The 13,645-nt window shown below is 34.1% G+C and overlaps 1 protein-coding gene across 1 annotated transcript; it reads right to left on the minus strand.

The window, feature by feature from the left end:
* Positions 1-2,132: 2,132 nt before the first annotated feature.
* On the minus strand, positions 2,133-4,513 carry LOC127714233 (uncharacterized). The gene has a single exon (XM_052220275.1). It carries the CDS (start codon positions 4,502-4,504, stop codon positions 2,561-2,563), a length of 1,944 nt encoding a protein of 647 aa, XP_052076235.1. The 5' UTR covers positions 4,505-4,513; the 3' UTR covers positions 2,133-2,560.
* Between the last annotated feature and the right edge of the window lie 9,132 nt (positions 4,514-13,645).

Raw genomic sequence — 13,645 nt, forward strand, 5'->3', positions numbered from 1 at the left:
CAATTCTAACTGTACCTTCGAATTTTGCGTAAAAGTTAGTTAACATTTATATTTGTAACAAAACCAACTATATGTCTTGGGTGTGATTTTAATCGGACATAAGACAAATGTTGTAATTCTATTCACGCATTGCGCATTACCCTTGGTTCCTTAAAGTCCGAATCCTCGTAACACATTTTTCAAATGTACATTGCATTCTTTTGTTTTTCCAGATGGACATTTTGTAAACAGGTCGCCATACATCTGAATCAAAGTACTTCTTTATTAGATCAATGTTGACTAAATGATGAAAACAAGCTGAGGAGACAAGTTCTGGTTCATTCTCAACAAGATCTTTTGTGATCAAGACATGTCTACTCACAGCTTTAGCTGCAATCTTACTCCCTACAACCATTCAATCTAAAAAGTCTCCATTTCCTTTGAACTTTTGTTTTGCAAAGGTAAACAATTAATTCTACGCAAACGTTTTTCTTTTTTTTTTGGCAACCCAATTACAGTTTGTGTCATTCCCTTGCACCATCCACACTTTGTGATTGCTGGTGGAACATTGTGAGAACACCAATTTACTGAAATTTTGTATTAGTATGTACATTTTTAAAATCAATTTAAAGATTTCAAAAGAGCCGGCAAAATATCAAATTTACTATTTCAATTATTGTATGTTAATAATGCACACCATTCAACAGTATCCAAACGACAAGTTTAGGAATCATCAATGTTTAGCTCACCTGGCCTAAAAGGGCTATCAGTTTCTGGGTAAGCAAACTTATGACAAAAAATTGACATGTAATTGGTAGCCTTATGATTGCCTATTATTGCTTACATTCACTTCATTTGAACTTTGGTGGATAGTTGTCTCATTGGCGATCAGTCCATACTCCTTATTTTGATATTCACTGATGAATCAGGAAAATAAAGTCAAGGTCAGATGAACTCAGCCACTTGAAAATATACAATTAACAATCCCTCCATACAACAAATAAAGTTGACGTTTTGCTTACTTGTGAGCCGAGATACAGACAACACAAAAGCTAAATGATCTTTTGTCGATGAAATAAATTTTGAAACTCAAGGTCATTTGGCATGTACCCCTTAGGAAGTTCAATTTCGGTAGTAATGGGGACGTTTAATCCAAATCTCCGTGAATGGAAAGTTCTATGCTATTCCATGTTAAAAAAAACCTTTGCAGTAACTTTCGTAGTCGTCCGTGGTTGGCCAGTCTCATACGTCAAATGCAAAGCAGGATCTGCTCACCTTTCCGGAGCACTAAGACCACTTTCGATTCGATTATGCTATGACTCAGTCTCTAGTGTTCTATGTTGAGTTTTAAATACTGTTGTTTCTCTTTTGCATGTTTTTCGGGGTTATTTTCTAATTGGCGTTGTCAGTTAGTCATTGACTTATCATCCGTCTGTGTTTTCGCAAGGCAGCATATAAGCAATTATCCTACATTCCCTCATTTTTCAGTGGCATTTCAAATACCTAGCCTTTTATCCAGACCAACCAACGAATAACTATTGTATCACCTGTTTTTGCATTATCGTCTTGTCATCACTTTAGTTATTTCGAATGTATCTTTTTTCAATTAAAGTTGAAAGCTCTAAAGAATCGTATGAATAAAATTGCAGTTTTATTTTCATGGATAACATCAAAAATAAAGAGTTACTTTGAAATGAAACGCGGTTTATCTATAATTTAAACAAAAATATCACTTAAAAAAAGCACGCTTACTTTTAAACGAAATTAAAAAAGCTTACATTTAAGATTTGCTTTGGACATGCGTTTATTACGAGTAACCCAACGCAAGGTAAACACGCATTTATTTAATTAGACATGAAATACCTACTCAATCGAACTTTTACCCAAAAACACATATTATTAGAGACTACGTACGGATATGTACCGATTTTCAATGTGTTTTTTGTACCAACTGCAGAGATAAGAGGCCATTTAAAGAAATGACACACATATTACTTCAATAAAATAATTTAAAAATTTGTATAACCAAAATGATAATTGCAATAGTTTAATACAAATCCAAGAGGAGCATATGTAATACCTAAGTGGTTGTTGGTTTCAAATTATACACACAGAAGCAGAAGATAGCAAAGGGATAGTTCATAACAAACTGTCTCGTTTATCATCCCACCTTCAAGATCTTGAAGGCAAACTAAATTTATCAGTCATAAACAATAAATGTGTCATAAAGACAAAAAATGAGAAACCTCAACGTTGTATTAGGCTATTGTCAATCCTCTTTACATTCAGACAATGAAATTAGAGGACAATCAGTCTGCATGTGTACTTATTTCTACATCACTAGAAAAATAAAAATAAATTCTGAGAAATTGTTTTTATGCTAGTAAACACAATATGAATTGACACCTCTGTTAGAGATTTTTACAAAATTAACACATTTAAGTTATATTTAAACGTGACTTATTTTCAACATAACTCGAATAGATAATTAATCATCAAAATAAAAATTGAGCATTATCCTAAATCACATATCAAGAGATAGAAAATCAACACAGTCAACTCTTTAATTTAATAGACATTATCATATGTTCATTATATTTATTGCTGCCAATCTCTGGGGCGCATCACCAAATGCTGGATCTGGAAGCAATTGTACTGATTTTAGAAATGCCTGTCTAGATGATTCGATGTCTCCAAATGATTGAAAAGCTATACCAAGAATATTGTATGCCATTGCTTTCTCCGAGATATTAGTTTTACTTATCAAATACTCTGTCTCTATTATTAATTGTAAACATCGGAGGGATAACTGACATTCAATGATATTGTTTAGATGTAGATGACATAGAAACTGAAGAAACTTAGCGTATATTACTGCTGGTATTATGTATTGTGCGTTATATCCTTCGGTTCGTAATTCATGCGGAATTATAGTAGAGTTTCTGGTTAACAGCACTGGATTTACTAAATACATGTTAGTCAACTGAACAAAATTCATCTGTCTAAGTACACTTGAACTGAATAATGCATACTGTATATCTGACAAATATATGTCCGCATAAAGTTTTTCGGGAGAACACTTAAGAAGAGAATACTGCAGGATGTCAATAGCTTTTTTGTAGTTTTTAGTCCTATAAAAAAACGAAGCTAACATCAGCCATCCAGATACAGCATCATGACGGGTATTCAGTAATAAAGAACTTACACGGGTTTTGTACTGTTTATAGGTAGATTTGTTAGCGTATTTTTCATCAAATGGTAGTGACTGGTTTTTATGGCAACCCATCTTTGACATATAAAACGACAACAGGTATTTTATTTTGGAGCTGTTAAAAGACAATACTCCATGTACTCCTTTCTCCAACGAAAAATTATCCTCTGAGATAAAACAATTTGTCAGTGATATCAATGGAGATAATATTAGCCCTAGACTGTTAACAGGAAAATAACTCACTTCTTTATTAATTTGACTTTCTAATTCATTGACATACGATATTTGATCTGACAGCAAAATACATTGCCAACCATAACTATTTAAAGTTTTCAGCTTTTTTAAGAGTGTTTCTTGTGCGTGTCCTTTCATCTTATTCTCAAATAAATTATTCTCAGGAATGAAGTAATGAGGACAAACTGAGTTTTCCACACAGTATGTTAGTCTCTTCAAACAACTCATAAAATTAGATATCAGATTAGCTGGGCGCCATATTGTAATTGGTAATTCCTCAGAAATCCAAAACAAAATTGTCTTCAAGAAATACGAGCAAAGTAATTCTTTACAATATAAGTCAATATTTATCACGTCTTTTAGAAGAATTTTCAAAAGAGCATAACACAGTAATTGTGTGTGCGTAAAAGTAGAGATAAGAATTTTTTCTCCAACGGAAAACGATATTCGCCATTCCAATTCTTCTTTGGTAGATCCTTGAATACCTTTTGGAACAAAAAGAACGCCATGTGTTATAATTGACTGTTGAACTTCATATCCCGGCCACGCACTACTTGAGCGTGTTATCCACTGCTGTGCTTGTGATATCCATGATTTACTATGTAAGCAGTATGCAATATCGCAGAGACCATTCTTGTCGGATATACATGGTCCATGAATGTTCGGAATATGCTTATTAGATAACCGTTGTTTTATATAAATGTTTGAAAAATAGTATTCACCTCCAATCTGTTCACAGAGTTTAAAAATGTAATCTTCATGACAGTGTACCAGACGTAATAGGGTGAATCCTAGCTGTGTATCTTCTGTTGTCATTTTAAAATAGGTTTTATCGGGATCAAAAGTAATATTTGTGTTCTCACAAACTTCATAACATATCATGACCCTCATCAAATCTAAATCACTACCTCGCATTTCAAGTCCTTCTCCAAAACTGCCACTTGTGATGTCTGTCCTTTTCCCAATGCTTGATAAATTGTCTCTGACAGCATTCATCGTTCTGATTGTTTTCACATGCTCCTCTGTTCCAACAATTTTCTGACACATGTACTGATATAGAGCTTTTGATTGGTCTTGCATTGCTTTATCTGTAATAACATTAAATCTAATGACAAGTGTTACGTTACTCACGATTGTCTTTTATAGAATGTGCAATGTGATGAATGGTACAGGCGCTTGACAAAATATACGTAAAACCCGTTTGGGGGGTCCCTTATTTTGACTTTTTAATTCTTTTCAAAATACAATATGAAATATTTATGTAATCTTAACTTAGGCTGTCATGTGACTAAGATGTCATTTCACCTCAATGTTTGTCTAGAAAAGACAATTACATTCCAGAAGAAGAAACCAAATGCCCGTTAAAATTAACGATTATGCTGAACTGAACCCCATAAAAAATATAGACAAATATATGTGTATGTTTGCGTGATCTTACTAAAAAAAAATACAGGGGCGAATGTATTGCCCCCCACCACTACCCTCCCCCCTTTTTCCCTGACTAAAATTGCTTCATAAATTATAAAAGCCTTGAAAATAGTAAAATTAAAAACAAATGGTCACAAAATATGATATTGGTCACGTATAAAACTTTTGTAGGATACTCCCCCCGGTTTACACCTCTAGTCGCCTGAAGCTTGTGATGAACTCATACATCCGAGTTAGCTACATATTTGTAAGCCTTCTACGGAATTATTCTTTCAGCGTGTAATTGCTTTTTTACCAAGCATGTGTACAAGTTAATAATAAACATGAGATCCAAATATCAATCGTGCTCGATTGTTCATGTGTTTTCTTGATATGTTTTCAGATGTTAAAATGTGTATGCAATTTAACAAAAACAATCTTCATAATGAGAGCTTAAGGAGTGGGGTGTACCCGATGTGACTCTATTCGGCATACATATTCCTTGGTCTATTATATGCACAACTAAGCCAGAGAAAAAGACCGTATGACCTTAAGCAACACATACTTTTCCGGTTTTTTTTTCATGCAGTATAACTTGTGCTTGTTTGTCTTTTTATGGTTAAGAACCATTTTAATCTTGTTATACAGTTTGGCCTATATGACATTCCTATATCTAACTATTAGTAACTATATCAAATCTACTTGTTAGGCTCTGTGTGTGTGTGTGTGTGTGTGTGTGTGTGTGTGTGTGTGTGTGTGTGTGTGTGTGTGTGTGTGTGTGTGTGTGTGTGTGTGTGTGTGTGTGTGTGTGTGTGTGTGTGTGTGTGTGTGTGTGTGTTCTGGTACACGTATGTCAATGAGGACATGTGTAAGTATACACACCAGTAAGTGAGGACTTCACTCACAACTAAGGACGTCCTCAGATGTAAATTGTATGATTATCGCTAAATTGCTTTAATTTTCAATCAAACATAAAATAAAAAGAAAAAATAAGCAAGTCTCACTCGCCGTCTATTATGAGGAAGTGTGAACTATGTGTGTACATCGATATTATTAAACGCCATTTTTGTGGTCGTGCTATAACACAATATCACCAGTGCGCATGCTTCAAAATCGGAACAAGATGGCGGCATCTGGAGGAGCAAGGTACTTGTTTTTTTCAACATTTTATCACGTTTTACTTTTCATTACCATTCATGTTTTTTATTTAGGAAGGGCAATGCCTCTAAAATTTAGCATGAGCTGCCGATCGACCATAACTACAGTCCCAGGCAGGGGCGGATGATGGATTCAGCTTTTTTCAAAGGGGCGTAATTCCATGAATTGCCTATAAAATTGGTAGATTTTCACGCCGAGTGGAGTGATGCAAAACAAATTTGGACGATTTTATGACTTTTAATGAAAAAATGATACTGTTTCAGATCAAAAGAGGGGAGGGGAGTATGCCCTCTACCAGAGTTGGTAAATTTACCAGCCTGCTCGAGGATGCACGGCTTGTAACTTTCAAACAGGGCTTGCTATTTTTTCCCAAATTTGTATAGCTATATAAATAGCAGAAATTTTTGTTCAGGATTGGCTTGAAATATGAATGAATTTGCTACCCTTACATAATTTCCCATTCTCAACTCTAGAAGTATGAAAGCGATTTAATGAAAATATGTGGTCAGTCACTGTGGCTCTTTTATTTCAAGAATGCAGGGACCTCATTTGATGAGCAGTTTGCAGTTATAGCCTTCTATTTCCATTTTAATAGTAAAAAGGATTTGTCTGATCACGGAGTATGACCAGTGTTTGATCTATGTTTGAGAAAAGTTTTTTTCATTCAAAGTGCACGATGGATGATTACAATGATAAAAAATGTACATGTAGTTGTAAACAAGGTTTCCAGAAGTAAGCAGCGGGAATGTCTTACGAAATCCATCGCTGAGAATGCTGCATACATTACAAGGCTTAAATATAAGGAACAGGATCTGATTATGCATGCATTGTTTTATGTTTGTAGAAATTTTCTGTCCAATTCAAGTAACAAAGACCAACCCTTGTTCGATGCAGGGCTCAGAAAAGACCATAAATAACTCTTTCATGCACGTTATAATATACGACTATATTGTCTTACATTGTATACAGTTCTTTTACTAATTTTGTTTTCACTTTGAGAATATTATTTTATAAATATAACGGAAAAAAAATTCGCTGAACTATTGTACATTATTGTTTAGGGGCCAGCTGAAGCCCGCCTCCAGGTGTGGATTCTCTCACTTGTTGAGACCCATTGGTAGGCTTGCAAGGTTGCAATTGGGTCACAGGTAAATACACATACCAGAATATAAACCTGGAATGTGTTTCAAAATACAAGTACCTGGGTTTATATTTAAGCTCATCTGGCTCATTTAGTTATGCTCATAGTGAACTGTACAAGTATCCTTAAAAGATTATTATCAATTGCGGAAAGATTTTTTATCTCTAAATCCTAACATCAAAACAAGTATTCATGCTTTTGATCACACTGTGAAACCTATTTTATTATATGGTAGTGAAGTATGGGGAATGTTTAATTCTCTTTCCTCTAAATGTAAGAAGGAAGATGTATCTCTTGAAAAATTATATTCAGGTTTACCCGGTGAGAAACTTCACATTAAATTTAACAAATTTATACTTGGTGTGCACAAAAAAACAACAAACAGTCAGGGGTACTACTTGTACAAGTAATCTTTATTTACTTGAAGAAGTAAATAAAATAAACTTATATAAGTTAATTATAATGTTTGAATAATCTCCCCTTAATTTTCTCAAAAATTTACTTGTATAAGTAAATTTTTTTTACAATCCCACAAAAATTCCCAAGTTTTGAGATGTAAAAACATGCCTTTAACAATTTTTCTCAGGTTAGCTCATAATTTTTGATTAGAGTTCAATGTTTCATCTCATTAATTCAACAAAGAAACTGATTGCGCAAAGATCTTAAGTATTTGCGCAAGGCCTTCAAAAATTGCCCCTTGGGGGCTTGTAAATGAGCAGTGTTCTGAAGATAACAGACAAATGAGATTTTCATTGTCCATGAAATTACACTTAAATGATTAGTAAAGACATCTGCAAAGGATAGACAATCAAAAATTCTATTAAAGCAAAGAAGTCCTTAGAATTCAAGAAAAGAAGATAGGATGACTTTTTTACTTGTATAAGTAAAAAAATCTGAATGTCTAAGGGACATAACTAAGCCCAATTTTTTTTTACCTATACAAGTAAATAAAATACACTTGTATAAGTATCCTACAAATTTACTTATATAAGTATATTAATATTTACTTCTTCAAGTAAATAAAAATTACTTGTACAAGTAGTACCCCTGACTGACAAATGTTGCGTTAGATTTCCAATTTATTTTAATATAATTAAAGCGATGCTATTGTATTGGTATTGATTAGAGAATTTAGGAAGTAATTTTCCTCTATTAAAAGAGGCATATGAACAATTTAAAACACTTCACCAACTGAATAAAACATTATGGTATGGTTCAATAAATGTTATATTGAAGTTACTTGGAATTGATTGTACAAATGCAGTGTGTGAAACCTTTTGTTTTTCTTACTCGCCAAATTGAAGAGCAGCTTTTCATTTCAACTCACCAAATTGAAATTCCACTTGCCAGCTTGGAGAGTGACTTACTTTTGGGACTCACCGTCTTTTTCATACATAATTATTAAAAGATATTATTCCAAGTCCACTTACTAAATGTATGTAATTATGTACATTAGTTTTATACATAACTGGTAACTTGACAATTTAAATTACTATTAACATATAGTAGTCTCAGTTATATAAGGGAGCAGTCAACTTATCTTTTGATTAACTTGGGAGAGGGGTATCAAATAGATTTTTACCACAGCTGACAAGTCAAAAGTTATTTTTATGTCATAACCAGATCTAGACTTCCTTACCTCAATGATTATGGATAAATCTTAGTAGAAATGCTGGATTTTGAGCAGCCTCTTCTACTATAATTGTCACTTTTTTATTTTATAAAAACATGAATATTACACTGTGTGGAAAAGTTCTGCACCAAAGGCTTTTTTATATTCAGTTTCTGGTTTTGCTTTTTTATTTAGTTTCTTTTGTTTTTTTAAATTATTTAGCCTTAAAAACTTTTCCATATTGAAATTACTATTTCATAATTTGCCTCCAGATTGAACTTGTTTAACATTCAGAGAAGTATAAAAAATGGCTTTCAAATCTGGTCAACGAATACAATGTCCATCCTGTATTTTGCTTAACCAACAACCATTTTCTTATCTGGGGGGGGGGGGGGGGGGGGGGATTTTTTTGAAAAAAATATTTTTATGGCCTAGCTGACCGAAAAAAAATTTAGTTTTTGCACTGTAGCTGAAATTTTTTTATGGTTTTGTGAAAAACATGATAGGAAAAAAAAATTTTGCTTTCCTTCTCATAAGAAAAAAAATATTTTATCGGAGGAAGGTTCTGAAAAAAAAATTATGAACACAATGAAAATCCCAGGCCCCCCCAGATAAGAAAATGGTTGTTGCCTTAAAATAAACATACATGGACCATAGGAAAGTAATAAAATTATAAAATGTTTTATTTGTAACCCACTGATAGTCCCCACTGTATGCAAATTACATTTATTTTAGTCATTTCAAGAAATTAAAATCAGTGAGGTGGGGATCGTATAATAGGTTTTAGCACGCTGATTCAATGAAGTGTCAAGGTCGTCATAATAATGTTTTAGTTTGCCATCACTTCCTGGGTATATGCACAAGGATATGTCTTTTTTACCCTCTTTGCCATGGTATTTGCCTTTTTACCCTTCACACAATGCCTGATCATTTGTGTGTTTTATTAAATACAGTTAGTGAAAGAATTGTGGTATAAAATCAAATATTTAACTTAATCATCCATATTGATATGCAGTGTAATTAAACAAATAATGCCCCAAGGGTGACTGCATGGGGAATAGAAATATGGTCACTACAGGTCTTCTTCCGACCGGCAGTAAAACCCTTGGCAAAGTGGGGCGGCCATTTGGCTGTGCGGGATATATCAAGTATGCAGCCACGTCCGGTCAGAAGGGGACGTTAAATCTGATGCCTCGTGGAGAGAGTGCCACGCTCTCTGCACGTTAAGAACCCTTTTAACAACTCTTTGAGGGGTCCGTAGGTGGCCTGTTGCAAGGCAAAATTTCTGTCCCTATCCAATATACCCTCATTTTCCAGTGGCAGCAGGGGTGTGGAAATGCTATGCCCGACTCACCCGACTCGTCCATTTGAACAACCGGACAAGTAATTTTTGTCTCTGCCTAGCACTCGAAATTTATGAGTAAAGACTGATCGGCTGAGGGTCAGAATGTGTCCGAGAAGAATGATATTTGTACTTCTATATGGACTGTTACCTTGTGGACAAGCACATTAAAAATCTGACACAGCATTTGGACCTATTACACAAAGCCAGTTTCAATTCATATCCCATCAACATGTTCTTGTCCATATTTGCATGTAAAATTTGCCACTGGACGTTAACCACCAATCCGTACATTCATCCATTTAAAATTTGGAAACAAAAGAAATCTAAATACAATGGGAGTTTTATTTGAGGTTCATCAAAATGATTTAAAATCACTTAAGGTTTTTGTCGAGCCTGCGACATTTGTCGCAGAAAGCTCGACATAGGGATAGTGATCCGGCGGCGGCGGCGACGTTAGCTAACTTCTTAAATGCTTTATATTTTAGAAGCTAGAAGACCTGGATGCTTCATACTTTGTATATAGATGCCTTATGTTACGAAGTTACTGTCTGTCATACGTCAATTGTCCTTGACCTCATTTTCATGGTTCAGTGACTACTTGAAAAAAAAGTCAAAATTTTTTGTAATGTTAATTTCTTTCTTATCATGAGTAATAGGATAACTATATTTAGTATGTGCGTACCTTGCAAGGTCCTCATGCCCGTCAGACAATTTCCATTTGACCTCGACCTCATTTCATGGATCAGTGAACAAGGTTAAGTTTTCGTGGTCAAGTCCATATATCAGATACTATAAGCAGTAGGTCTACTATATTTGGTATATGGAATAATTGTAAGGTGTACATGTCCAACTAGTAGGTGTCATCTGACCTTGACCTCATTTTCATGGTTCAGTGGTCAAAGTTAAGTTTTTGAGTTTTGGTCTTTTTTTCTAATACTATATGCAATAGGTCAACTATATTTGGTGTATGGAAATATTTTATGATGTACATGTCAGTCTCGCAGGTTTTATTTGACCTTGACCTCATTTTCACGGTTCATTTCTCAGTGTTAAGTTTTTGTGTTTTGGTCTGTTTTTCTTCAACTATAAGCAATATATCAACTATATTTGTTGTATGGAAGGATTGTAAGGATTATATGTCTGTCTGGCAGGTATCATCTGACCTTGACCTCATTTTCATGGTTCATTGGTCAATGTTAAGTTTTCATGGTTAAGTTTGTTTCTTAGATACTATAAGCAATAGGTCCACTATATTTAATGCATAAATTGATTGTTAGGTGTACATGTCTGCCTGGCATGGTTCATCTGACCTTGACCTCATTTTCATGGTTCCTTGGTCAATGTTAAGTTTTCTTGGTTAAGACTGTTTCTTAGAAACTATAAGCAATAGGTCAACTATGTTTGGTTTATTGAATGATTGTAAGGTGTACATGTATTTCTCGTTTGGTTTATCTGACCTTGACCTCATTTTTTTGGATCATGTTAAGTTTATGTGTTACTTGTACTAAAGCTTTATATTTAGGACTATCAACTGTTTTTATACGACCGCAAAAATTGAAAATTTTTTGGTCGTATATTGGTATGACGTTGGCGTCGTCGTCGTCGTCGTCGTTGTCGTCGTCGTCGTCGTCCGGCGTCGTCTGGCGTCGTCCGAAGACACATTGGTTTTCGCACTCTAACTTTAGTTTAAGTGAATGGATCTCCATGAAATTTTACCATAAGGTTCAATACCACGAAAGGAAGGTGGGGATTGATTTTGGGGGTTGTGGTACCAACAGCTAAGGAATTAGGGGCCAAAAAGGGGCCAAATATAAGCATTTTTGTAACTTCCAGACAATAACTTGTGTGTAAGTGTATGGATCTCTCTGACATTGTACCACAAGGTTCCATATCACAAAGGGAAGGCTGTAATTGATTTTGGGGGTAATTGCCTCAAAATTTTAGGAATTAGGGGCCAAAAAAGGGGCAAAAAACAAGCATTTTTCTAGTTTCATGACAATAACTTGTGTGTAAGTGTTTGGATATTTCTGAAATTGTACTACAAGGTTCCATATCACAAAGGGAAAGCTGGAATTGAGTTTGGGGGTAATTGTCCGAAACGTTTAGGAATTGGGGGCCAAAAAGGGGCCAAAAATAAGCATTTTTCTAGTTTCCAGACAATAACTTGTGTTCAAGTGTATGGATCTCTCTGAAATTGTACTGCAAGGTACCATACCACAAAGGGAAGGCTGGGATTGAGTTTGGGGGTGATGAATCATAAGGGGGTTCAAAAAATTTGGGGGGGGGGATTTTTTTTTTTCTTTTTTTTTCTTTTTTTCCTTTTTTTTTCCTTTTAAAATTTTCCATTTTAAGTTGGTTATTTCTGATTAATATTTAAAAGCAAATAATAATGATATGGTAGGAGATACACACCAAACAGGATGTGTAAATTATTATATAATAAGTATTGTGCAATAGCAAGAAATTTTCAATTGCACAGTATTGCACAATTGCAAGAAATCTTCAATTGCACAGTATTGCGCAATAGCAAGAAATCTTCAATTGCACAGTATTGCGCAATAGCAAGAAATATCCAATAGCACAATATTGCGCAATAGCAAGAAATTGTCAATTGTACAGTATTGCACAATAGCAAGAAATATTCAATTGCACAGTATTGTGCAAAAGAAGATACTTCGTATAAATTGCTTATTTCTTGATCAATTTCAATGGGGTTTTATTCTTGAATTCTTGGGGTTCTTTAATATGCTGAATCTAACCGTGTATTAAGGTTTTGGATTTTGGGCCCCGTTTTTAAATTGGTCCACATTGAGGTCCAAAGGGTCCAAAATTAAACTTTGTTTGATTTCATCAAAAATTGAATTATTGGGGTTCTTTAATATGCCGAATCTAACCGTGTAATTAGATTCTTAATTTTTGGTTCTGTTTTCAAATTGGTCTACATTAAGGTCAAAAGGGTCCAAAATTAAACTTAGTTTGATTTTAACAAAAATTGAATTTTTAGGGTACTTTGATATGCTGAATCTAAACATGTATTTAGATTTTTGATTATGGGCCCAGTTTTCAAGTTGGTCCAAATCGGGGTCCAAAATTAAACTTTGTTTGATTTCAACAAAAATTGAATATATGGGGTTCTTTGATATGCTGAATCTAACCATGTATTTAGATTTTTGATTTTTGGGCCCCGTTATCAACTTTGTCCACATTGAGGTCAAAAGGGTCCAAAATTAAACTTTGTTTGATTTCATCAAAAATTGAATTCTTGGGGTTCTTTGATATGCTGAATCTAACCATGTATTTAGATTTTTTATTTGTGGACCCGCTATCAAATTGGTTCATATTGAGGTCAAAAGGGTCCAAAATTAAACTTTGTTTGATTTCATCAAAAATTGAATTATTGGGGTTCTTTGATATGCCAAATCTAACCGTGTTTTTAGATTTTTAATTTTGGGTCCCGTTTTTTAAATTGGTCTACATTAAGGTCCAAAGGGTCCAAAATTAAACTTAGTTTGATTTTAATAAAAATTGAATTTTTGGGTTCTTTGATATGCTGAATCT

The sequence above is a fragment of the Mytilus californianus genome, unplaced genomic scaffold, assembly GCF_021869535.1.
Source record: "Mytilus californianus isolate M0D057914Y unplaced genomic scaffold, xbMytCali1.0.p SCAF_9, whole genome shotgun sequence".
NCBI classification, from domain to species: Eukaryota; Metazoa; Mollusca; class Bivalvia; order Mytilida; family Mytilidae; genus Mytilus; species Mytilus californianus.

What these genes read in the sequence shown, in the direction of transcription:
- LOC127714233 (XM_052220275.1), bottom strand. Translation starts at nt 4,504, where the DNA reads ATGCAAGACCAATCAAAAGCTCTATATCAGTACATGTGTCAGAAAATT.